The sequence below is a fragment of the Rhinatrema bivittatum genome, chromosome 9 (assembly GCF_901001135.1).
Source record: "Rhinatrema bivittatum chromosome 9, aRhiBiv1.1, whole genome shotgun sequence".
Classification (NCBI taxonomy): Eukaryota; Metazoa; Chordata; class Amphibia; order Gymnophiona; family Rhinatrematidae; genus Rhinatrema; species Rhinatrema bivittatum.
In genome coordinates this window covers 53,477,503-53,505,382 of record NC_042623.1, presented here as the reverse complement: position 1 = coordinate 53,505,382, position 27,880 = coordinate 53,477,503, and the positions used below count along the sequence as shown (strand labels likewise).

At 43.9% G+C, this 27,880-nt stretch overlaps 1 protein-coding gene across 2 annotated transcripts in view; it reads right to left on the bottom strand.

Annotated features, from left to right (window-relative positions):
• Positions 1-27,880, bottom strand: part of PRKAR2B (protein kinase cAMP-dependent type II regulatory subunit beta) — a 214,636-nt gene that overhangs the window by 103,229 nt on the left and 83,527 nt on the right. For both annotated transcript variants that reach the window (XM_029616276.1, XM_029616277.1), the window contains exon 3: positions 2,902-2,954. In XM_029616276.1, coding sequence (XP_029472136.1) covers positions 2,902-2,954 — 53 coding nt within the window. The remainder of the gene's footprint in view (positions 1-2,901; positions 2,955-27,880) is intronic.

Here is a 27,880-nt window from a genome sequence, read left to right as displayed (position 1 = left end):
CCGCCCCTTAGGTGTGTGCTCACGCGTATGCACTAATTACATAGGCCCCGCAGCAGGAAATATTGAGTAGCACCTTCCTATGAAGTCAGGCTGACCGGCCTACTTAAGCAAGTACTACCTCACCTCAATAATGAGTCTCCTGTCTTTGAGTTCCTGGTTCCTGTGTATTGCATTCCTGATTCTTCATCCAGTCATGCCTCTCCAAGCCTTGCTTCATCCAGTCTTGCCTCTCCAAGTCTTGCCTCGTCCAGCCTTGCCTTGTATTACCCGATTCATGCAGTGTCTTCTGTGCCCTCATCCACCCTTGGCTTCCAGATCTGACCTCTTGCCTGAACCTTACCACGATTGCCTGCTGCCTGGACCTGACCACCCTTGTCTGCTGCCTACCCTGACCTTGGCCTGACTCCGACTCTGTTGGCCTGCTGCCTGCCCTGACCTCAGCATGCTATTGGACTCTTGCTCTAGCCACTGCCCTAAGGACCTGCCTAAGGCTTGCTGGCCACCAGAACCCAAGGGCTCAACCTGCGGGGGAAGCGGCTGGAAGAGGTGATGCTCCAATCTGACCCGCTACAGGGAACGTTCACCTGCTGCTGGTGTTTGCCTATGAAGCTGTGTCAACTACGCTGCAACAAAGTCACTCTGTGCTGGTGGATTTAAAGTCCCTGTACAGCAGACATTTCCATCTTGCATTCCCCTACCAGCATCTGGCCTCACACCTGTTGTAATGAAACCTACTAAACTTTTTTAGGTTGGGAATTCCACAGACATTTCGTAACCACCCGCAAGGCAGATTACCGGGAGCAAAAAGACATGTTTTAGCTGGCTAGCCTACTCTAATTCCTGGGCATCCGCTCAACCGGGGGAGGCAAACTTAAGGTGACATGGTCCTTCATTTCTGGCAGGCAGAATTTTTACTTCTCTCCATGTCCCCACTCTCTACAGGTCGGCCTGTAGAGAGTGGGGACAGCGTATGATGAGTGAGGCTCCCAGCCTTCAACTCCAAGTCCCCCTTTGCAGGGTTTCCTTCCTTTGCCTTGAGGTACAGGAGTCAGGTCTGAATACTAAATATGGGTCTCCTGCATACAGGACAGAGATCTGCTGCTAGGGCCATCTGTGCGGACCACAATTTATTTCCTCCTTTAATAAAAGGCCTACGTTACGGCTGATATATTCTTGTCAGGTCTCAGGGTTTTTTTTTTATTTTTTATTGTCTTATGATGCACAAAGCAGAGAAAGCACGAGTTAAGCGCATAATTTTCAATTCCAGTATTTCTGAATTTTCTTGACTGTCAAACTATGAGGTCCATCAAAGAAATAGGCACAAATACTTTTCTTGCCTACAGGAACACTTACTGGCACATATGTGTACTAGCAGAAAGCTCTCAATCCTGTGTAACAGCCATCATCAAAGAGACAACATGACATGCAAACTTTAAAGAGGCTGGAAACAGGTGAAGATATGAAAGCCCTATCGTTAATTAATGGATCCCCTTCGACTTAGGACAGCGTCCTACCAGCACACAACAAGTAAAATCATAATTACTCTAAGCCACAAAATAACTGCAGTGTCAGTTTGCTACCAGCCTAATAGCATTTTGGATTTCCGTCGTGTACCAAGAGTGCCTTGGCACCTCATAAGACAATGTATCCATCTGTCTACTTGTTCAGTGGGAAAATAATGGATTGAATATCTGTTCCGCAGCTACAACAAATGGACAATAACCAAACAAAGCAGCAGTGTAACAGACCAACTGAAAATGTGCCCAGCGGAAATAATACTTGAATAAATGTAAATAAAATACCAGGCCCATGACTTTCAAATGTATCCTGGTGTTGTCTACAGCCCAATGAATCGGTTTGTTCTCGGAGGCACAGAGCAGGAGAAAGATAAATCAGACCCATGCTATTATCTAACATTCTTGATGATAAACAGATGTTTCTTTGCTAGACATATGAAGAACAGAATTTATTTTACTTAACTTTTAACCTGCTTGATCATTGTGAGATGCTCCAAGCGAGAAACAGCAGGATTAGCAACATCCCAACCAATGCATAAATAAACAAACCATCGCAACCAATGCATGAATTGATATGTTCAAACGTCAGAAATATGACTCTTTGGTTATTGCCACCAGCTCCAATTTCATTTACTTTAGAGAGAAGTAAAGCAAGTTGGCTTACTTGTCAACAGAGGATGAATGAGCCATGATGAGCGGATGAAGTCACCCACTCATCACGGCTAACTCAGCCCTGCTGAAATAAAATCAGAACGGAGGTAGGATTTTTACTCCAGAATCTTTCAGCAGCTCTTGGCAATTTCTGGTATGCCACCCACAGATATTTTTATACTCGTGTAGCTTTTAGCGAATTCTCACAGAGAAACTCAGGTAGATTCTGTCTGAAAATTCCCTAAGGTAAGTGGTATTTTTGAACGTACAAGTCTCTGTGCTGGAAAGTACGTGCACCTATTTGAAAATGCGAATATATGTGCTTATTTTTTCTCCCCTTCCCCCGATCTCCTCACCCCTCCAGAAACACCCTTTTTTTCAGCAGCTAAATATAGCCCCCCTAGTATAACTAGCCACTCTGATCTAGCAGCTAACTCTTTAGTTATTCAGCTAGATCATTCTGAAAATGGTTCTCATTATTTGGCCTAGCAAATAATGCTTGATTAACGCAGTGTCATGCGTTAATCAAGCAAATAATACATTTGCTCTTTATTGAGTATATATGTTGTGTAAATAAATTGAATGTTCTCATGAACACATGAGGTTCTAATACAGACACCAGAATTTTATATAAACATGATATTCTTTAAAGAATTTACTAACACCAAAATGGTCGCCCTCCACTGCTTATTTTGCTTCAAGCTGGTAATATGAAGACTACTTACAAACTTACCCTTGATTCTGCGTCATCATCTTCTTCGTCAGGGTTGTAGGCTTCTGCGCACACTAAAGTAAGGAAAAGATGTCACTGTGAAAAACCTGAGGAATGTATATGGCACATTAATGAGCAGCAAGTGTGCATATGCAGCAAACAGACTGCCTGGTAAAGTACATTTAATTCTACATTGCCGGAGACCAAAAAGGGAGGTGCTCCACCTGCATTACCAGTAAGAGCCAGATGCCTTCCAAAAATCGCAATAGTATGCAGGAGCTATCATCAATCTGAATCGTCTTTCCTCAAGTTACTGGTAGACAAGTACAATTGTTTCCAAGCACACAGAATGAGAGCTGATCCATTCCTGTTTCTGTGCAAGTTGAGCTGCTCATTGCTTACAGCTCCATTTTATACTCCTGGGGGAATTCTGAGCAAAAACATTTAAAATTCTGCACACAAATCTGAAAAGTCTGCAAATCTCTGCATAGTTTACATTGGTCAAAAAAACACAATATACATGACAGTCTTTAAGTAACTAATTTAAAATGTAATACAGAAAAAAGTTATTACTTAAAGATGCAGGATTTTAAATATTTTGAGCAGAATTTCCCTAGAAATTCACTATAAAAGTGTCCCTTCTAGCCTCTCTCCCTACTCCCTGGCCAGTCTCCTTTCACTTTGCCCTCTCAAGCCCCAACTCCTCCACATCTCTCTCTCCCCCCCCTTGGCTCAACCCCTTCCACTCTATCTCCACTCCCAGAGTTTGACCCCCTCTCTCAGTATTGCCCCTCACTTAGGATACCTCTGTCCCTCTCACTCTCACACACACATACCCTCATACAGGCTCCTTCTCTTTCACACACACCCACATACAGGCTCCCTCTCTCTCTCTCACACACACATCCCCTCATATAGGCTCCCTCTCTCTTGCACACACACACACACACAGGGTCCCTTTCTCTCTCACAAATATATCTTCAGCAGGCTACCTGTCTTTCTCACACACACCTGCACATAGGCTCCCTCTCTCACATACAGACACATATATGCTCACACAGGCTCTCCTTCTCACACACATACACACCCCCTCACACAGGCTCCTTCTCTCACAAACACCCTCACTCCCTCACATACACACAGTCCCTTTTTCACACAAACCAGCTCCCAATCTCTAACACATATACACACTCTTTCACAAACTCCTCACATAGGCTCCCTCTCTCTAGCACCCACACCCATACACATACTCTCTCTGGCACTCACATACATATGCTCTCATACACACTCCTCCCTGAGGCTCGGAGTCATACACACACCTCTACACACGGAGTCACAAACTCTACACACACCTCTACACACACCTCTACACACGGAGTCACAAACACACACCTCTACACATAGCCTCACTCTCACTGGGTCCTGCTTCATCTTTGCCACGAGTCTGCTCAATCTCTACTGCAAGAGGACGGACTCCGCTCGCAGCATGTCAGGGCCTGCTCCATCTTCGCTGCGAGAGGGATGGGCTCTGCTCGCAGCACACTGGGGCCTGTTCCATCTTCGCTGCAAGCGGGGTGATCTCTGCTCACAGCATGCCAGGGCCTGCTCCCTTTTTGCCAAATTCTGTGCATAAAATGTAAATTCTGCGCAGAGGGGGATTCTCTGCAAATTCCCCCAGGACTAATTTTACCTTGTTAATTAAAGCAGTATTGTTTTACTGCTATTGAATAGAAGAAACCTTCTGGCTTGTCTGTTGAGCCTCAGATTAAGGTTGACAATTTGAGTAAAGGATCGTTATCTGTGAATAGAATCTGTTTTGTTAGGGTTTAGATTTAGCTTGTTGTGTGCGGCCTGGTTTCAGGGGCTGCTATTTGTTTTGTGCATTGCAGCCATCTCTGCCAGATCGCGGCTATAGGTATAAGTGGAGTCAAAAAAGTATCTGAATTCAACAAAGCATGGTCATATAGGTGGTATAAAAAAACAATTTGCAAATAAATAAATAATTGCTGAGGATCTCTATGAAAGTGATGAGAATTATAAAGCTAAATTAATTGGATGGAGGGGCAGTCTGGATGGGCCTTATGGTCTTTTTCTGCCGTCATGTTTCTAAGTTTCTTTAAATAAATAAAAAAATTCATGATTTAACCAATCCTAGCTGATGTCTGCAATCTCAGCTGGGAAGGGCAATTTTCAAACTCTTTCTGCTGGTAAAAAAGCATTTTACCTGTGGAAATGGGAGCTTTGAAAATTTGCCACCCTTAAAGTGGGCAAAATTACCTGTGTGGTTCTATATTATGGCTAATTTTACCCACACATTGTTTGGAGAAGCTAATGGGGTGGGTGGAGGGAGTGGAAGAAGGCAGGCTATGCAACAACACTCGTAATCTTCTATAATCAAAACCATGCATTTAGCAGTAAATACGGGGAAATTCAGCAGCACAGCTGTGCTGCTAAATATCCCATGTAAGTTAGCTGGATAAGTCTTATCTGCCTAAGTTACCTAAATGGATTGCTTTGAATACTGAAATTCTTGTTTCCAATGGAAAAATTATCCACTGAAATAAACATGCGCACATCTCTGTGGGTGATTTTTACGAGAGCGATAATGGAAGCAAGACTACCTGGATTGTTCTGCTTTGATTACTGGTGCAAATTCTGCAAGTAAAATGTATCCGCGGGCTTTGCCCCAATGCAGGCAGTTTGAATATTGCCCTCTTAATTCCCATTTAGAAATCAGAATCCAAGGAAGTCACCGAGTAGCTCAGCCCTCTTAGCAAATATTTCTGAAAAATTGTCAGAGGAATGGGTTAAGGGACAGTGTTCAAATGAAGAAAGAAGACTGCTCACAAAAATTGTACCCTAAGAGTACATTTCAACAGTCTTCTAAAAGACTTGATTTCCCCCTTGAAATATGAGCTGCCTCAGGTTCTACGATGGTTGCTGATTTCTATATTTCAGATAATTTTTAGACATATTTTCTCAAATTAAATAAAATATGGACAGCTTCTAAGGATATGTGATTACTGTGAGTGATTTTTGTCTCTGAGTCACAATGGCCTCAGATGATTGACCCTAGTAGAATACGAGGGGTCAAAGCCCTTCTGTAGAGATTTTTAAAATTACTGAGATTGCTTTCATATTCTATGCTACGTTTGTGCTTTTGTACAATTCACTTCATAAAATCAGTTTTAAAGCATAAAATAACTTATCTGGCAATGATTAAAACAACCCGCGGGCTGAACACGCACCCTGCAGAAGTGACCAATCAAACAAAATATCACGTGGAGGAACCTGAGTTAACTGAATGCCGGCGATACATCGGGCTTTTAACAGCCAATGTAAGAAACTATTGCTATGTCTGGCCACCAGCCCAAACCATGGGGTGTGTCACTCCCCTCTCACCAGAAGATGATTAAAGGCTGATCAGGGATGCCATTCCGCAAATGGAGTCTACTCATTGATCCCATGGAAGAATGGACTTGGGTACTGATAAGACTGATCCACTGGATTCCAGGAAGCCTCTCCTGGTGCCAAACCTGTTAAGGTTGCAGCTAGCAAGAGGTTTCTATTCAAAAGAGAGGGCTCAAGGTGATCCTGCTGAATCTTCACAGTTACTCCCAATTTTTCTGGCAAACTGGCTCTCCACGGAACTGCTAGAAATAGTTCTCACTCCTCCTGGTGACATCTCTAGACTTCTTTCCAAGGTCCGAGTAACCCACCTACTGGCCGAGATCAAATGCTGTGAAATAGGAGAGGTGTTCTGGATTGAACCACTCCCTGTGTGAGGGTATGGATTTACTTATCTTAGGTAAAGGGGTCATACATTTAGACCATACACACAAAATGAAATCAGAACAATACTGAATATCAACATATATCATGCCCTGAAATTCAGTGTCTAATATTTAGTAGTGTGGTCTCTGTTTCTATGAAAATTATAAATGCTAAAAAGATGGATCCGCTTTGCAATTCTCTTGACAGATCTCACAGAATGAGTCAATGTGTGAGGGAATGGGGTGGGACACAGGTCCGGCAGGCACTTCTTTTCAGGCTTAAGAGTCAGAGCAGCAGGAGTGTTCGGCTCCAGCCCCTCCCCTCCAGGCAGCCTGCAGGGAAGAGAAGAGGAGGGGCTGAGCCTGAAGCACACAGAGAAGGGAACATGGAGTCCGCTCTCTAATCCAGCCCCTCCTCGCTTCTTCCCCCTCCAGATTTTTCCTGTATTGCAGGGAACAGAAGAGGAAGACACTGCAGACCAAAGAACAGACAAAGAAAAGGTTTGAATTAGCACAAATTTGAAAATTGTGAGCCGTCGTGCCAATTGTCAAGGCTTTAATCCTGGTCCTGATGAATGGCACGACTGCTCACAACTTTCAAACTTATGCTAATTCCACCCCTTTTTGTGTCCATTTCTGACAGAACAACCCAGAATGGCATTCTGCCACCTTTTTTTTTCCTGGGACACGAGAAAGAGGAGCAGAGCCAGCAGTGTAAATCAGTTCTGGCTCCCCAGAAATAGAAGAACAGAGCCAGTAGTTGCATGGATCATTTATGGCCTCCCCCTGTCCTGGGCCCTTGGAAGAAGCAGAGAAGAACAGAGGGCGTTGGAGCTGCTTACCCTGAGACAAGGGCAGCCGCATGGCTTGGATTCAGGTACATACGTGTGCGTGCGTGTATGTGTGTGAGTGAGAGAAAGAGAGTTGACACCTAGCCCTGATCCTGCCCCTTTGCACAGGTCAAAGCTGGTGCCCCCCACCTCACTCCCTTCACAGTTCCACTTCCTGTCTCCAAACTGAGCCCTGCCTAAGAGTATCTGATGAGAAGATACAACTGCATTTACTTCTCTTTCTAGGAACACCATCCTTTTTCTTTCCCTGCTGACATTTTCCTATGTGCAGAATACTCTTGCCTGTATTTTCTTTGGATACCTCTGAGACTGGTGCTACATTTGTCTGCGTATCAGTGCCTTGCAAAACTTAAGGGAGGAAGCCAAAAATCTGCCACAGCATTAAAAAGAATAATGCTTAGACCCTTTCAGCTGACAGTGCAAACACACTTTATGTAACACATTATGAATGGAAACCGAGCAAGGAAACAAGCTCGTGAAATACTGCCCCCTCCACAGCTCATGCTCTGCATGGTACTTGGGTATGATGCAAGCAAAAAGAATTTGAATGTCTTGAGGTGCCAGCTTCTCCTCTGTAAATGCAGACGTCTGACTCTGAAAGCACACGTTAATGTGCCAACTTCTGCGAAAGAGGAGGGGGGTGAGATTTCTAGGCTGAACAACACGCTCAGTACCCAGTCAGTCCAGTGAGGGCACAGCTTGCCAAGCCTGTCCCAGTGACCAGGACATCTCCAACCAACATCCAGGAGATACAAATGCAGCCACTGGAGTCCTCCTGTATGCAAATGCATTCATTGTGGAGGTGACTGGGACACGTCTGGAAAGCTCCAAGCCAGGGACTTTGCAGCTTAAGGGCTATAGAAGTGAAAGCAAAAGACTGCAGGCCCATCTCACCAACCAAAGGTAAAAAATCTGCCTAAAGCATCAGTGAAGTAGGTTACAAAGTGCTTAATTCAGACCCAGGGGTGCTTCTATAATGAGGCAGGGTGAGGCGGTCGCTTCAGGCGGCAAAATTTGGAAACAGCAAAATCTGTCGTCGTCCCCCCTCCAAACTCCTCTAGCAGCCGCTTCACCCTGTCTCTTTTCTTCTCCCCTCCTCATGATTTTGCTGTTTTGGGGGGTTGTTTTGGCCTCTTGCCACTACTCCTCTCCCACCGCACCAGTCGCCCAGAAAAAAAAAAAAAAAGAGCGGAAAGGGCCAAGGGCAGAGAATAAAAACGATCGGGAGCTGAGCCATAGCTAATCTAAGGCCAATACGGCTTCGTCCGTAGGCGCCAATGCCCAAGGACACCACCAGCCCACCGCGTGAACGACAAATCCATCGCGGTGCTGGCAGTGCAAGAGAAGCGCGTGCTTCCCCTTTCCCACCTCAAGCTTGGCAGCCGGTGCCTCTTCCACCCAGCGACTAAAACCTCAGCCCCACTATTTGAACTGCAGGGCTTTCTGTCTCTACAGATCTCCACAGGGTTCAAACAGCAGCAGTTTAAGCCCTGGAGTGTAATTCAGACTGCAGTTGTTTGAACCACATGGGGCTCCGTAGAGACAGAGCCCGGCGGTTCAAACAACGGGGCTGAGATTTCAACTGCAGGTCTGCTGGAGTCATTTTTTTGTTACTTTTGCCGAGGATGTATATAGAGGTTACGCTGTATGGATTCAGAGTTTTCACCCAGACACAAACTATATTGAAGGCCACGGGCCAACCTCTGAGTGAACTCCTGTTTACTGTCTTGCACTGTGAAATGTTTTCGAACAGACAAGAGTCTGTTTATTTAGTTAATCCACTAGGTCCTACTATGAGAAAGCCTGAGAGAGAGAATGAAGGCCACACAGCTGTGTCTGAAATTTGCTAAGACCTCAGAGGGAGGGAACATCGCTTTTTTCCACAAACATTTGTAGTGTATAAGGAGAGACAGCGAGAAAGAGAGGGGGAGAGAGGAGGAGAGAGAGCCCTGGACGTGATGGTACGGCTGATCCTTTGGAAATGTAAGCTTTTTATATCTATGTAGCAATTGTTATTATCTACCATTACTTCTTCTATACGATCTGATTTTATTTGTTCTATCCTCCTATTGCTCAAACAAACTTACCTTCTTACCTGGAACTGTGATGTACTGAATCAAAGTCTGAGTGTGGCACTTTGAGTTGGGGATAAGCTCCTGGATTCAAGCCCCCAAGTATAATCCCAGTAATTGTGTGTGGCCATTTGTATAGGGGATACGCTTCTGGGTTCAAGCCACCAGGTATAATCCCAGTAATTGTGTGTGTTTATATCAGATAAGCCCCCCAGGTAGAGCCCTTGGATAGGATACCAGTGTGCACGGTCTGAACCCATAACCGGGTCAGAAGAAAAGATGTTGTATTTGTAGTAGGAGCCTGCCAAACAAAAGATGTGGGGATTTCTGGGAAGATAAGGTGTAGAAGGGAGCCCGGGAGAGCAGGGGAAGAATGGCACTGTCACATGGGAGTGGGAGAGCAGGGGCGAACAGGGTGGTCCCTTGGGGATAGGGAGAGAGAGAGCAGGTGAAGGACAATGGCTCAGATACTGGGTGGTGGGAAGGAACAGAGACTTGGAGACTAGGGGAAGAATGGGGACTCTGTGACCAGGGGGTAAGAGCAGGATCTCAGTGACTGGGAATCTGGGGTCTCAGGAGGGCAGAGAATCTGAGATGGGGGGGGGGGGGGGTAGAACAGGGACACAGACTGAGCAGTCACTTGTGGCAGACAGTAGGAACTTGGCAGTTGGGTGAGTATGAGTGGGGGAGGGGGTGTTAGATGAGATGGGGAAAGTATGAGTGAGGGTGTGAAGGATCTGGAGTACTGGAGAGAGCATGAGAGGCAGTGGAAAAGGAGTTGGGAGTTGTGAAGGTGAGAGAGGGTGGGAAAGGGGCTCAGAAGGCAGTGAAAGGAGGCAAGGGACAAAACAAAGGGGCCAAGGAGGAAAAGTGTGAGAAGGAAGGGAGCTGGAGCTGAGAGAGGCAGAGGAAGGGAGATAAGGGTTGGGCTGGGTGTGAGTACAGAAGGTGGAAATGGGAAACTAAGGAATGGGTGAAAACCAGAAAAGGAATACGAGTTTGGGGATGCATGAAAGATGGGGGGAACGGGAAGGGGTGGGAGATAAAAAGCTGGTAGGTAGGTGACAGGTAAAAAGAGGGAGACTGAGGACTGGAGGATTAGAGGGGGAAGAGGAGAGTTGAAAGTTATGTCTGAGATTAGAGGGCAGAGAAGAGAAATCAAGAATAAAAATGTAAGGGAAAGATCACTGTCAGAGACAGATGTAGGAAAGGAAAGGGAGAAGCAGGAGGAGAGAGAAAAAATGGAAAATGGGAAGGAGATCAAGACTAGATTAATTGCCCACACAATAGGTAGAAAAGATAACATTTTATTTTCATCTTAACAAGAGAGGAATGTGTCAAGCTTTGGGAATGCGCATTTCTTATATCGTTATATGTTGCATTTCTATTTCTGCTTCTCTTTCTCCCTTGTTGCACTGTGGTTTCCATTTTGGATTTTTATCTGCATGTGTCTGAATCTAATTTGTGGACCCTTATTTTGTATTAGGTAAGGGTCAGCCCGTGTTGTGCTTGTATGACTGCATTGAGGGATTCTGTTAGCATGTACTGTCTGTGTAGGGATCTATAGCTTGTTCTGTTTTTCCAATAGGAGGTGTATTGGTGTTCTAGGGCCTGTAGTAGTATTTGTAGTGCTTCCCTCTCATAAGTAAGGTTGTTGCTGTTTTGCTGTTTTGTAGAAAACTGCTGTCTTGCAGTTTTCTACAAAAGTTCTGAGTATGTTTTTAGCAGGGTTTTGTAGTGCAGCACAATGCACCTGGTAATGGAGAGAGTGTTTTGTTGTCAGTGAAATCTAGACTTTAATTATTTTTATTTATTTAAAAACGTTTATATAGCACTTTTACAACTAAAAAGTCAGGCAAAATTATTTCAAATAAATATACATAATAAAAGTCACATAAAAGCAAAACAATAAAACATGTAACAAGAGGCAAACCAAAATGTAAGAGATAAGGAGGGAAGGAAAATATAAAAGGGGAGAGGCTCCAGAGATAGTGATTTGTGAGCAGTAGTCAGTTTATTAAGGCATCGGGAGGGGATTAACGGCCGAAGCAAAGAGAAATGATTTAAATTTAATATAATAAAAAATACCATAATTCAACAGAAGAGAAAAAGGCATGATATTACGGTTTAAGACACACATGCCTTTTTCCATCCCTATTTGCTTATAGAAAAAAAGAGATCATTTTTGTTTTAGAATATGTTGGGATGGGTTGTGGATGTTATAATCACTGTGCACAGTTTAGAGATTTGTTTAATAGCCAGTGTTATATTAAATTGAAAGAATAAATGAAAAAATAATCAGTTGGGCAAACGTTAAGGGTCACATCCATACAGACCTATGGGTCACAATTTTGGGATCAGGGTCACACTTATAGATTACAAATAATGATGTTAAATTTTAAGTTAAAACATTTAAGATAGTCTTCAAGCTCATGTCGTGTATAGAGTGAGGGCACACATTTTACTTGGCCCATAGGCGCCAAATTGCCTGGCTACAGCTCTGGCTGCTGCAACAAGCCCGGTAGGATGGAGAGCTGAGAAATAAGGGCGGAGGTGAGAGGGGAGCCTGCCGGCACTGGCACGGACCCCTGAGCCACTGCCCGGGGTTTGGAGGTGGGGGGGGGGGGGGGGGATGGGAAGTCCCTCTCCTGACGGATGAAGGATGGTGGCGGGGTGATCGCGGTATCCGTTAATGCCTCGGGCGACCCACGGAAATGAGCCAGAAGCAAAGTGGCTTGGAATGCAACATTGCTGCCGTGTGAAATAACGTTTTTGCGTTTTGGGAAGGGGTATGGGTGGGTGTGGAAAAGGGAGAGGGAGAGGGGTGCCATCTCATCCCTCACCTCGGGCAGCAGATTGCCTCGAGCCGCCTCTGGTTCATGCGGATCTGGTTCTCTCTCTTTTAGCATAGCCACTATTTGAAACTTTTATTTCTTGGTTTGCTCATTAACATTCTGCATCTTTTTGGTTTGCATGCAACTAATTGATTAATCCATGTTATTTAAAATATTCCTGTATAAAGTGTATAATGTTTGTAAATATTTTAAGCTGCGCTGTCAGACAAGGAAAATTGTTTGACTTTTCAGGGTCTGTCTCTGACACACACAGTTACCAAATGTGAAACTACGTCTATGCATCATGGAAAATGTTGAATGTGGTGTAATCCCTCAACATCTGTGTTATGTATTATCAAGGGCAATGTGACATTTGCATGTAATCAGTTCATTAGCACTCATTAACTTCACCAGGAGTCCTTCTCACTAAGGAACCAATTTAACATTAGGTACACAGGGATGGCAGTGGTTACCTAACCTGTCCCTGGGGACCCCTGGCCAGTCGGGTTTTCCAGATATCCACAATGCATATGCATGAGATAGATAGAGCTGCATGCAAATCTGTCTCATGCATATTCATTGCAAATATGCTGAAATCCCAGTTGGTGGGGGATCCTCCAGGATAGGTTTGGGAATCTCTGCTTGCTAGTACTTATTCAGGAGTTATGAAACCCCTGCATAACTCACACTTCCTCAAAGTTATACTTGGTGTTTCCACTGAGGATAAAATGACCAGGAGAACAGTAATGCACGAATAATGCATTCTTCTCTGAAAACACAGGACTGTGTGCGCTGTTACCTCTCTGCCCTAATCCTGCCTATTTTTCCCCACAGGTAGAAGTGTGCACGTTGTCAATCCCTGTGTCTATTTGGATCCATGGAAAGGGCGGGCCATTTTCAGACAGCCAAATTGCTCAAGTAAATGACTTTTGAAACTTGCCCTCTTGTGGGCCGATGCAATATCAGTGCATAAAAAATGTGCGTCCAAACCGGGCGCACGTTTTTTGAACGCACGCACGTCCACCTGTGCTGGGCGCTTGATGCAATAGGCAAATGAGCTGCTGCGCTAAAGGGACGCGCAATGGGTAATTTGTACATCCCTAGCGCACTGCATCGGGCACCCAGGAGAAGTGGCTGTGCATCTGGAACAGCCTGGCCAGAGCTACCTCCCCACCACCAGCAGGGCTGTTCCTGATTGATCCTTTTCAATGACACTTGTCAGTGAAAGGACCAATCCCCTTTCAGGGCAGCCTTCTGAAAGGGGATTGGTGCTCTCACTGACATGTGACAGGAATGGACCAATCGGCAGGAAGTGAAGGAGTGAATAAATTAATATCAAGTGACCGACCCTTAATACTAATGTATGCACTCCTTCACTTACTGCCGGCAGGGGCTCCGATTGGGCCAGACCTTGGGGATGCAGCTTTCTGTGGTTGCCCCTTGTAAAGCCCTTGAGCGGAACATAATTCTACTTTCTGTGGTTCCTCCTATTTAGTACGACTAGGATACTAATAGGGACGAATCAGAGAAAGCACGATTTTTTGCAGTTTTTTCATCAGCCTTGAGCACTGCATGCTGTAACACCTGCTCCCAGACAGGCATTAAATTTGCAGCGATAAAATGGGCGCCATGGCCAATGTTTTGCATCGGGGGGGGGGTAATAGCTAATAGCCTCATTGACATGAATTTACATGCGATGAGCACTATTAGCTATGCGTTGTTTTGGATGCGCTAATCCCCTTATTATAAAAGGTAAAAGAAAAGTAGATTTGTACCATGTTCTCTCTACCTAGCTTGATGCTTTCTCTACCTAGCTGCAATCAAGATAGGTAGAGAGCAAAGTGTAAAAATCTATTCTTCTTTCACCTTTCATCCCTCCAAATCACGTTAAATCTTCAAGGATGGTAACTGTGCTGTTCGTACCCCCCAAAACCCACCCCACCCTTCAAACCTCATCCCAAGTTCATAATGCCCCCTCTTAGAGTGGTATAAAAAAGTTCAATTATAAGTGACCCTCCACCCTTTGTACTTTTCTACATTAAATTTTATCTGCCATTCAGTCGTCCATTCTCCCAGTCTCCCAAAGTCCTTCTGCAGTTCCTCACAATCTGCTGATGTTTTAAAAACCCGAGATAATTTTATGTCATCTGCATATTTGATCACCTCAGTCGTTGATCCCGTTTCCAGATCATCTATGAATATGTTAAACAGCACAGGATCCAGTACACTCCATGGATAACCTTTCTCCATCTGGAAAACTGACCATTTAATCCTTTGTTTCCTGCCTTTTAACCAGTTATCAGTCCACAACAGAATATTACCTCCTATTCCAAGACTCTCATGGGGGATTTTGTCACATGCCTCTGGAAAAACCAGATAACCGGCTTACCTTTATTCCAGATGTTTATTTACACCTTCAAAAACTTCTAATAGATTGGTAAGGCAAGACTTCCCTTGCTAAAACCATGTTGCCACTTCCCTATTAAAGTGATGTTTATCTGTATGGCAAGTGGCTGTGTTTTTTTTTTTAAGAATGGCCCATTTTGCCCAGCACAGACATCAGGCTCACCCCGGAGTCCTTTTAAAAAATCTTCATCACATTGCCCACCCTCCAGTTTTCAGGAATTGGGCCCATTTTACATGAAGGGTTACAGTTAAATGCACAAGGCCAAATTTGCATTTCACTATTTAGTGAATATTATTCCTCATACATAGCGGAAGCTTAAGACAGCTTTTACAAAGGCAGGTGACTTCTTAAAGAAACCTGTGAACATACAAGGAAGAATTAGAGCTTTGCTATTATTTATTCTTTCTGTTGAATAATGTTATAATAATAATATTTGTTTGTTAAATACTATTGTTACTTTCACTGTTCCTTGTAATAATGTTCAATGGTTGATTGTTATTGTTCAATGTTCTATGTAAAAAACCCCAGTCTAACCTCCCAGACCAGGGCAACCTTTTCGTTACTTGTAAACCGGATTGATTTGTATTGCATACAGGAATTCCGGTATATAAAAATTAAAAATAAATAAATAAATAAATAAATTTTATAATAGGAAGAAAGCCTGCAGCAGTGCGAGAGCTAAGAATGTTCTTTGTCACAAATGTAGCCCAAGAGGTGGCCCATCTTCCACCACGGCTTTGTGCTGCAGGAACAGCACTGGTACAAACAAGCCTAGAAATGTGATTTGAAGGTTATGGTTGGAGCAAATTTCTCTGGATTTGACACATAGGGAGTAAGGGACTGTGGCCGAAGACTGTCAGGATCTGCGTTGCTCTGATATGTCAAGAGCAATGTTTTCCATTAGGGAACAGTGCCCCGGCTATATCTCATTATACCAGTGAAAATCTAATTCAGAGATTACTGTCACTGTGGGAAACCTAACAAAATTATTACTAACAAATAATCAAGGTAGCCGTCACCTCATTCTCTACCATTCCTCTTTCTTTTGACCAATTAATGAGCTCTGTTATAATCAGATTGAAAATATATCCCACTATGCACAGTCTCCCTTGTTAATTCAACAAAAGTATTTCAAAGAATTAATTCATATTCTTGGAAGAGAAAATGCAGTTATGGCCTATAGTCTAAGGCAGTGATGGCTAACCTATGACACACATGTCAGAGGTGACACGCCGAGCCGTTTTGGCTGACACGCGCAGCGTTTCGAGGACTATCAGGAATTTTTTTTTTTTTTTATCGGCTGTGCCGAGCCTTTTCTTTTTCAGCTGCGCCGAGCCTTTAAATGTGTTTTTTAGTTTCCCCCTACCCTCCACCAATGCCCCCGGGCGCAGGGAGGCTCATGCGTCGCAGCGATGAGGCTCAAGACAACGCGCTGATGCTCCTTCTTCCTGCCTGTGAGGCCCCGCAAGTAAACGTTGCCGGAGCCGCGTGGGCAGGAAGGAGGAAGCGAATCAGCGCGTGCAGAAGAGGAGGAGCCGCCGCGGGTCGCTGCGAATCCCAAGTCGCAGCGGCCCAAGAAGAGGAAGAGGCCCGGTAGCAGGGCTGCCGCGGCCCGAGAAGATCAGGGCCGCTGCAGAGCCCATCCTGCGGCGACCCGCGAAGAGGAGGCCCAGAGGTGAGAGAGAGGCTGAGGGCCCGTAGAGTGCGTGTATGAGGTGAGTTGAGAGAGAGGACCTGAATGTTTGCAGAGTCAGCATGTGAGAGCCTGTGTGTGTGTGTGTGTGTGTGTGTGTGAGAGAGAGAGAGAGCATGTGCCAGTGAGAGCCTGTGTATATGAATGATTGTATGAGAGAGCATGTGCCAGTGAGAGCCTGTGTGTATGAATGATTGTATGAGAGAGAGCATGTGCCAGTGAGAGCCTGTGTGTATGAATGATTGTATGAGAGAGAGCATGTGCCAGTGAGAGCCTGTGTATATGAATGATTGTATGAGAGAGAGCATGTGCCAGTGAGAGCCTGTGTATATGAATGATTGTATGAGAGAGCATGTGCCAGTGAGAGCCTGTGTGTATGAATGATTGTATGAGAGAGAGCATGTGCCAGTGAGAGCCTGTGTGTATGAATGATTGTATGAGAGAGCATGTGCAAGTGAGAACCTGTGTGTATGAATGATTGTATGAGAGAGAGCATGTGCCAGTGAGAGCCTGTGTATATGAATGATTGTATGAGAGAGAGCATGTGCCAGTGAGAGCCTGTGTGTGTGAGAAAGAGAAATGCATGTGAGAATGAGAACCTGACTGTGTGTTTGAGGGAAGAAGATGGAGAAAAAAGAAACAGAAAAAAAGACAATATAAAAGGAATTGGCAAAAAAATAAGAAAGGGAAGGTAAAAAAAAAAGCCTGTGACCAACCAATTAGAAAACTAAGATCAGACAGCAAAGGCAAAAAAAAAAAAATGTACTTTTTAGTGATTGGCACATGTACTCTTTGGGAATGTGCAAGAATAGCACTTTCTCAACGGATCTCACAATGTACGAGATCAGCATGGAGAAAGTGGAAGCCCACGGGGCCTGCACAGAGGAGGCAGCAGAATGGACTTCAGTGTCAGTAGCAGCAATCGGCACCTCCGCAATAGCCACGCGGCATCAGTGACAGTGGCAGCAGAGGAATGAGAGAGGTTCTGAGGTTGCTGGCAAAAGAAAGAGAGGGGGGGTCTACCTTTAGTGTGTGAATGTGTATGAATGGGACTCTGCCTGGGGGTGTATGTGTGTGAATGCATGGGTGCCTGCCTGGGGGTCTGTGTGTCTGAGAATGAATGTGTGCATGCCTGGGAGATGGGGAGGGAGTGTTGTGAACATGAATGGGAGCCAATAAAAGAAACCGACTGACAGATGAAGTTTGTAATGCTTGCTTGGACTTGAAGTGTACGAAATACCAACCTTCAATTGAAGATTTAGCCAATGAAATTCAGCAACAAAAAAGTCACTAAGCAGGTAAGGTAAAGAATTATTTGTTTTTGCTTTATTAATAAATACAGTATATATATTAAAATTATAACTTTGTTGATTAGAGCTACAAATATCACAAAATTATGGATTTTTCTAGAAGTGACACACCACCCGAGTTATGCTCGGTTTTTTTTATGAATTTTGACACACTGAGCTCAAAAGGTTGGCCATCACTGGTCTAAGGTATGGTACATATTCTCCTGTCTGCTACCTGCCCGACTGAATGTTTATTTATTTTATTTTATTTTTTAATTTTTTATATACCGAGGTTCTTATAGAGACTACAAATCACTCCGGTTTACATATAACAATAAACTGCCCAACAGAGATAAGGGGCTTTACATAGAACAGTGAATGTGTAAATAAATACCGCTTCCTGCAGAAATTGTAAATATTACAACCCTGTTCGAATTATATTTAAATGCTGTTACCTTCTTAATCTTCCTGCCCTTATGTTAACTCTTCTGGTTCTATGTACCTCTTCGTTTTGTTAAACCGTTCTATGTAAACCGAAATGATGTGAAAACGAGTACCGGTATATAAAAACTTGAAATAAATAAATAAATAAGATATATCCTCACAGCTAAATGTTATTAAGAACTGCAGTCAGAACTTAAAAGAGAGGTTGTATGTTTTTTCCACAAGGTGAAAGTCCAGAGTGGCCCTGAATCTGACCACCAGGTATCACTCTGCATAGTGGAGCACTACATTTACCACCTGAGTCACCAGGATGGTCTACAACACAATTTCTTTTTCAGTTTAAAAGTTTATTAAACCATGCACTACATGAAAGACAACAATAAATATTAGAAGCAAACAGAAAATGCTCATTGTTGACCCAAAACAGAACAAATGGTACGTTTTCCCACTGACTCCTTAACCTCCACCTATCCCCAACCCAAACACTTCCCACCTCCCTCCCCTGCTCAATAGCAAACTGAAAAAGGGACTTCAACACTTAGAAAGTCACCCATTCAATTTTAAGCTGATAATGCACCATGGTACCACTATGCATTTCCAAACTCGAACTGCTGCTTCAGGGCACTGAGGACCATATCAATGACAGACATATTGGCCCTTATGTAAAGGTGGTCTTAATACAGAGGTAACTGCACAGAAATGATACTGTTAGGATTCAAAATCATGCTCTTAAAGAGTGTCCCTAATATATACAATATCCTGATTAGACAAGCTTCATGTACAAGCCAGTTTTACTTTAAACCATAAACTACCACAATATTTTCAGCATAAACAGAAATGCAATCAGGAGAAACAATTTTATTAAAATGTGAGGTCTGAAAATATTTGCAAAAGCCCTGTATGGTTGGATTTCGCAATCATATCAGCAACACTGCCACCCAAACATACATTAAATTTTCAATATGAGAATCCCAGGGCGAGCAGAGATTGACATTTTCTCTTTCTACTCATCCTACATGGAAAAAAGTAAACCTGTGGCACCATGTTAGGAGATTCACAGTATGCTGGAGCCAGACTGCTAAATAATACATCTTTTTAACTGCTGTCAGCGGGTGTTTCACTAATTAACTTCTGACTGTGCAAAGTTTAGCACCACTTAGCAATACAAAGGGTAAATCATATGCAAGCAGCCAAATTAGAAACAGATATCCTCAAAATGACTGCAGAAATCTGGGAAAATCTAACAGATCTACTGCATGGTAAAGTCAATGCATGAGACTTTTTTTTTGTTTTTAAATGGCAGGTGACTTTCAGTTGTAGTTTGTTTCAATGACCAAGAAAAACTGTTTTCCTTTAGAAAAGTGTTTTATAATTTACCAATATATAAATTGGTAAATTATAAAACCTGCACCAGTTTAGTTCCCCAAGTTTTTTGTTCAATGCACGAAATGTTAATTGTAAAACGGTTTGATGCGACCCCCAGTCGTGAAAGCCGGTATAGAAAAATAGTAAAATAAATAAAATAAATAAAATAAATAATAAATAAAATAGAATTGCACTGAACTATAGTAATTAAACAATTTGGTTTCACAGAGACAGTGGAATTCCAAAGTAACCCAGGAAAAGGAAGTCTGAGAAAACTAGAATATGCAGAAGGAGGCAACATGGAATGGCTGGAATGATTTAACAGTGCTTTTTCATTTTAATTACATGGCATTATTAAGTTAGGAGATAAAAAGCAAATTGTAAACCAATTTGGAGATGCTGAAGGAAAAAAAAAAAGACTGATTTAATTTTGGGACAAACCCCAAGCCAATGTTGGTTGCAAAGCAGGCAACCTCAGCAAAACACTTGCCTGAGATGTGTATGAGTAAACTTAATATTCTGCTTTTCCATAAAAATGGATGCCAAAGCAGTAAAACAAGATGAAAATAGACATTCGTTATAATGCGAATAAGAAATACAGAAAATATTAAAATGATAAACATTAAATAATAATAAAACAAATAGTGAATAAAAAATGCTAAACAGAATACAGAATAACAGCAAATGCTCAAGAGCAAAATAATCAGAAACAATCTAGGTAGGAGACCAAACTATATTTTAAAAAACAAAACAATTAACTAATAGTTTAAAACATTTGTAAAAACCAGAGGTTTTAAGTCTTTCTGGAATGTAAAATAATTAGCCTCCTGCTCTGTGTAAGTAGGTCAGAAAGATGCTGACAGCTTTTTTACTAAGATCAAGCATAGTGTCAAAGATGGGGTTTTGAGTGATGTGCTAAGGATGGTCCCTTCTTATCCTTTGGCTGAGATTATTGAATGCTGTTGAATGGAGGAGGGGGTATCCTGCCACCTCCTGTTAAAAAAAAAAAAAAAAAGATGCTCATAGTTAAGTTATTAACATATCTCTATTTAATCAGGAATCTATAGTTTTTGAATATTTGTTTTATCTTTTGTGGGTTTTATATTGTGCTGTTTTAACACTTTAGTATTATTAGCAAGTATGGATTATTATGTATTTTATTCATATTTATTCCTGTCATTTGGTTAAGCTTGACTGCTTTATATTGTGATTTTAACTTGTTAAATTATATTGTTCTGTTGTTTGAGAGTGCATGTTATAAAACTGCAGTTGCAATTTCAGAGTTTGCTGGATGACACTTCAGGTTTTCACCGTGGTTCTGTCTTACTTCAGGTCTCTAGCACATTTTCAGTCATCTCTATTTTTGAAAGGCTCTAAAATGCTGGAGTCAGGTGGAGAGGAGGAGCGTACAAGCAGCAGCAGGGGAGCACAGCTCTGAGCGCTCCATGAACTGGGATATAGCAGAGGAAGGAGGAGCCTGGCTCTGTGCTGGAGCAGTGTTAGGTGGACAAGCAGTTCTGCGTCACTGAGGAGGGGCGTGGCCAGGGGCAGGCAGGATACAGAGCAGCAGCAGCAGCAGGGGATATGGTGCTCTCTGCTGGGGTGGGAAATGACAAGGCAGCTGAGCTCCAGAAGTCAAAGGCATATCTAAGGGTAGCTAGAGAAGTTAGGGGAGGGGAACGAGGGGGAAAAAAAGGTGAGAGAAGAGGGAGCAACTGAGATGGGAGGTGAAAGAGAATAAAGAGTGGCGGGAGTGAAGGCAGAGGGAATGAGAAATATAGAAGGGAGAGGAAGGTGAGGAATTGGCTGCGGGTTGTGTTGTTGTCTGGTGTAAGAGACAGATACAATATCGGTACGGACACTCCAGCTGGGAAGGCTGCAAGCACAATAAATCCTAGCAGAAACACAGGTGCGCATCTAGCCGGCTCTTGTCTGGCAGGCTACATGCTCTTTGCGTTGACCAGTTTGGTGTGGCAGATTGGTGATGGCAGGGAGCTGTCCAAAAAGGCCTCAAGGACCTGCAGTGCTCAGAAAGAAACAGGTTTTCTTTTATTTCTACGGGCTGGGAAGGTTTTTTTTTCTTTAATTGTTGCACCCTTCCATTGTAAATACATTTTGCATAGTCTGTGGAACCAGTTGTGTAAGCCATTTAAAGGACTGCATTCCCACCCTGCCAGAGAAGGGTTAGAAGGGGCCAAATCCTGAAATGAGGGGGCATATGATGCTATGAAAGGCACGAGACAAGATCCTTGAATGTTCCTGAGGCCCCTCACCCATCAAAACTATGGGGAAAATCAAGCAGATATTTTTAATTCTAAGGTGATGCCACAGTGCAAGAAGCTTATTGAGTTGGAATGGAGAGGTTTTGACAACAGTGAGGAGCCATTATGTCCACAAACACAGTGAGGAAGAAGAAAGACAAGGGCAGAACAATGGAACGCAAAATGGCCGACACACTGGAGGAAAATCCATCATCCCCATTGAGTGACCCTCAATGTCTCTCAGCAGTGGTGTTTGCCTTAGAACAAAATTCTAAAACATTTTTTATAAACTGGAAAGAGTAAGTGGACAATTAACAACTTTTGGGGCTGATGCATTGCCATGCGCAGTGGTTATCGCATAGTTTAACACGCGATTGGATGTGTGTTTTGGAGGTGCGGCCATAACCCCCGATGCAATACAAGGATTAGTGTGTCCAAACCGCATGTCCAAATCACCGCGTAGCTAATAGTGCTCATCACATGTAAATTCCATGTAGATGAGGCTATTAGCTAATCCCCACGATGCAAAAAATTTCTCAAGTAGCTAATGCGCCCATTGCAACGTGGAAAATTTTACGCCAGCCCAGAGCTGGCATAAAGGTGTGCCACACTCAAAAGCACATAGAAAAAAAGAAAAATCCTGCTTTCTATGATTCCTCCTAATAGTATCATTACGATTCTAAGTAGGAAGAATCAAATAAAGCAGATTTAGTTTAAAAAAAAAATATGGACGCCCAATAGACACACACAAGATACACTGCCTGGACCATGTATCTTGTGTGTTGCACAGGAGGTGGACCCTTGGGCCGAAGTGGGGTTGACGCTACCCGCAGGGCAGGCCCTAAGGGTCCCCACCGTCAGTAGGCGGAGCTGGCTGATTGACAGAGGCCGGCTGGAGCTTCGCCAATACCAGCCCTCATTCCCCGCAAGTTGAGCCCTTGGGTACTGGGGCCGGCTGGTCTTAAGTGGGCCTCTGTCCGAGGTCTTCCGAGAGGCGGTGAGAGAGTCAGCCAGGGGTCAGCAGCGGTAGGAGAACAAGTCCAGACAAGGCAGAGTCCCGGAGGCCTGGGCGCCAAGGAGAACAGGAACTAGACAGAGGGCACCTGAATAAGAACAGGCTGAAGTCTGAGAGGCTAAGTGCAGAGCAGATTCAGCAGAGGCGTGAAAGAAGAGACTGTGGTCAGAGCAGGCAGCAGGCAAGGAAAAGTGGCAACACAGGCTCGGATCAAACTGGAAGTCAAGCACAGGATGGTCAGGCAAGGCAAAAGTCAAAACCAAGAGTCAGGCAGAAACGAAGTCAGACAAGCGGGGTTCAGGCCAGGTATCAATCAATAGCGTAGTCAGACGAAGCAGAGGTCAAGCCAGGTATCAATCAGTAGCGTGGTCAGACGAAGCAGAGGTCTAGCCAGGTATCAATCAGTAGCGTAGTCAGATTAAGCAGAGGTCAAGCTGGGAATCAGTCAGTAGCAAGACAAGGGGTAGAGATGAACACAGGAACAGGAACAGATATCAAGAACAAGGCAAGACCAGGAATCAGGAACACAGACGAAGCAGGAACAAACAACTAGACACGACAAGCGTGGAGACCTGTTGGCAAGGCAAGGAAGCCCTGGGCTGGGCCCGGTCTTATATACTGGGACCCAGTGACATCATCATCCGGGGCCACGGGCTGGGTTCCTGCCGTGGCCCCTTTAAAGGTAGAGCAAGTGCGCGCGCCTAGGGAGAGGCATGGCGCAAGACGACGGCGTCTCCCTGTGGAGCTGGGACATCTGCGGAGGAGCTGGGAGCAGCACGAGCATGGAGGCGGCTGTCCACGGCCGCAAGAGAGGCGGAACCTGGCGCTGGAGGAGGCAAACGGGGGTAAGTGGGCCCAACCGCGGGTCTGCTGCGGCCGGCACAAGCAACATTATGCGTGTCTATGCTGGTAGCGGGAGATAACGGACTCTCAAAGATTGAGTGTCCGCTTTCCCAACCCGCTTCACAGTCACATCTCCTGTGCACCCGATTCCGAGGTGGTGCTAGGAATGCACAAATTTTCCCTAGCACCTCCTTTTTTTGTGCGACCCCTAATTTAAATATTGGATCGCAGGCCCAGGAGAGGTAGTTGGGCGCGTGTTAGGAAAACAGGCGCTCAACACTGAGCGGCCGTTTTCTGCGCACAAATACTGCATCAGCCCCTTTGAGCTGCAGCTGCGGGAGGCTGAGATGTGCATATCAGGGACAGAAGACAATGCCCGGAGGTTTGAATCCAAGCTGAGCACTCTGAAACAGACCAGTAATCAGATTACAGAGAAGCCACAAGATCTAGAAAATAGGTCACGTCGCAACAATCTGTACCTTTTGGTGGGGATTTTGGAGCTTTTGTTGATGATGGTCCTCTGTGGATTGAGAGAGCTCACCTCTTAGACCCACAGAAGGGGAAATTGCAAAGCCCAGTATTGTAATAGCAAAAATCCTTAATTTCTCCCACAAAATGGAAATAATGAGAGCCTACTGGCAGTGAGGGAGCTTGAATATGTAGGATCTAAGGTCCTGGTATTTCAAGGCTACTTTGTGAGGGAGCAGCTAGATGCAGGGCATTTTCCTTGATTTGCTCCCGGCTGGTGGAGAAAAAAAAAATCAGATTTACCCTGCAGTTTCCTGCAAAGCTCAGAGTGCAATATCAAGAAAGAGCACAGTTTTTTTTTCAAATGGCAGAAAATGCAGAGATAAGAACATAAGAACTTGCCATACTGGGTCAGACTGAGGATCCATCAAGCCTATAAACAGTGGACAATCCAGGTCACAAGTACCTGACAAGATCCCAAACAGTAAATAGTTTATCGCGCAGTGATAAGTAATAGCTATTTCTGAAGTCTGCTTTGTTAATAACAGTTTATTGTATTCTCCTCCAAGAATTTTTAAACCTAGCTAAGCTAACTGCCTTAACCACATCCTCCGGTAATGAATCCCAGAGATTAATTGTATGTTGAGTGAAAAAAGGTTTCTCCAATTTGTTTTGAATGTGCTTCTTCCTAACTTCATGGAGTGCCCTCTAGTCTGTATTTTTTAAAGAATAAATAACTGATTTATATATACCTGTTGTATTTCACTCATGATTTTCTAGACCTCTATCATATCCCACCTCAGACGTTTCTTCTCTAAACTGAACAGACCCATCCTCTTTACCCATTCCTTGTAGGGGAGCCATTCTATCCTTTTTATCATTTTTCTGGCGCAACTATATATTTTTGAAATGTGGCGATCAGAACTGTTCTCAGTACTCTTAAGTGTGGTCTTCACCATGGAACGATGCAGGTGCGGTCTTATTCTTCAAGCCTTTCCTAATAATTCCTTAATTTCTGTTTTCTTTTTTACTGCCACTGCACACTGAACCGAGGATTTCAAAGTATTGCCCACTATGATACCCAAGACTTTTTCCTGCATGGTAACTCCTAATATGGAATCTTAACATTGTGTTACTATAGTGTGTGACTTTTTCCCATGTGCATCACTTTGAACTTGTCCACATCTGCTATTTAAATGCCCAATGTTCCAGTCTCGGAAGATCCTCCGGCAATTTTTCACAATCCACTTGTGATTTAACAACTTGGAACAATTTTGTATTGTCTGCAAATTTGAACACTTCACTCAGTCCATTTTCCAGATCATTTATAAATATATTAAAAGGCACTGATCCCACTACAGATCCCTGAGGCACTCCACTGTTTACCATTCTCCACTAAAAAGATCTTTTTGCAGTCCCTGCAGGCTGCATGATATGTAGGCTAATAGTCTGTGCTTGCGATGGGGAGGCAAAAGTTTGGCTTTCTGCGCCCTTGATAGATATAGGCTACCACTAGAACAGCTTTAAATGGAGTTAGCATAATGAATATGGGCCATTGTTAAAGGTTTGATGTGGCCCGTGGATTTTGACAATCATGCCCCTGAATATCATCAAAGCAACAAGTCCCCATTTCAAGATGATATTTGCACCCACGCAGAGCCTTTCATGATGGGATTATCGCTGAGAGGGTTAAAGGCGACCCCTACTTCTTTCTTTGTATATCTCCACTATTGAGAGCTACTGATGGACATGCTAGATTCCATTGGATGGCAGTGCAGTGAGAATCTAGGGAAAGAAGCAGATGACTTAATTATATAATTTTTAGTTCTGATTTCATCTCCTGCTGGATCACCAAAGTAGAATAGTATTTATGTTACATCAGAGGAAACATAGAAACATAGAAACATAGAAATGACGGCAGAAGAAGACCAAACGGCCCATCCAGTCTGCCCAGCAAGCTTCACATTTTTTTCTCATACTTATCTGTTTCTCTTAGCTCTTTGGTTCTATTTCCCTTCCACCCCCACCATTAATGTAGAGAGCAGTGATGGAGCTGCAACCAAGTAAAATATCAAGCTTGATTAGTTAGGGGTAGTAGGGGTAGTAACCGCCGCAATAAGCAAGCTACACCCATGTTTATTTGTTTTACCCAGACTGTGTTATTCAGCCCTTATTGGTTGTTTTTCTTCTCCCCTGCCGTTGAAGCAGGGAGCTATGCTGGATATGCGTGTAGTATCAGTTTTTCTTCTCCCCTGCCGTTGAAGTAGAGAGCTATGCTGGATATGCGTGAAGTATCAGTTTTTCTTCTCCCCTGCGGTTGAAGCAGGATATGCATTGAAAGTGAAGTATCAGGCTTATTTGGTTTGGGGTAGTAACCGCCGTAACAAGCCAGCTACTCCCCGCTTTGTGAGTGCGAATCCTTTTTTCTTCTCCCCTGCCATTGAAGCAGAGAGCTATGCTGGATATGCGTGAAGTATCAGTTTTTCTTCTCCCCTGCCGTTGAAGCAGAGAGCTATGCGTGAAGTATCAGTTTTTCTTCTCCCCTGCCGTTGAAGCAGAGAGCTATGCTGGATATGTATTGAAAGTGAAGTATCAGGCTTATTTGGTTTGGGGTAGTAACCGCCGTAACAAGCCAGCTACTCCCCACTTTGTGAGTGCGAATCCTTTTTTCCACATTTCCTCTTGCTGTTGTAGCTTAGAGTGATGTTGGAGTCACAGTAACCATGTGTATGTTTATTGAATAAGGGTATTATCTCCAGGCAGTAGCCGTCATTCTGGCGAGCCACCCACTCTTTATTGACGGCCTCTTGATTTTATGGATCCACAGTGTTTATCCCACGCCCCTTTGAAGTCCTTCACAGTTCTGGTCTTCACCACTTCCTTCGGAAGGGCATTCCAGGCATCCACCACCCTCTCCGTGAAGAAATACTTCCTGACATTGGTTCTGAATCTTCCTCCCTGGAGCTTCAAATCGTGACCCCTGGTTCTGCTGATTTTTTTCCTATGGAAAAGGTTTGTCGTTGTCATTGGATCATTAAAACCTTTCAAGTATCTGAAAGTCTGTATCATATCACCTCTGCTCCTCCTTTCCTCCAGGGTGTACATATTTAGATTCTTCAATCTCTCCTCATAAGTCATTTGATGAAGACCTTCCACCTTTTTGGTCACCCTTCTCTGGACCGCCTCCATCTTGTCTCTGTCTCTTCGGAGATACGGTCTCCAGAACTGAACACAATACTCCAGGTGAGGTCTCACCAAGGACCTGTACAAGGGGATAATCACTTCCCTTTTCTTACTCGATATTCCTCTCTCTATGCAGCCCAGCATTCTTCTGGCTTTAGCTATCGCCTTGTCACATTGTTTCGCCGACTTCAGATCATTAGACACCATCACCCCAAGGTCTCTCTCCTGCTCCGTGCACATCAGCCTTTCTCCCCCCATCGAATACAGTTCATTCGGATTTCCACTCCCCATATGCATGACTTTGCACTTCTTGGCATTGAATGTCAGCTGCCATGTCTTCGACCACTCTTCCATCTTCCTTAAATCCCGTCTCATTCTCTCCACTCCTTCCGGCGTGTCCACTCTGTTGCAGATCTTAGTGTCATCCGCAAAAAGACATACCTTACCTTCTATCCCTTCCGCAATGTCGCTCACAAAGATATTGAAAAGGACCGGTCCCAAC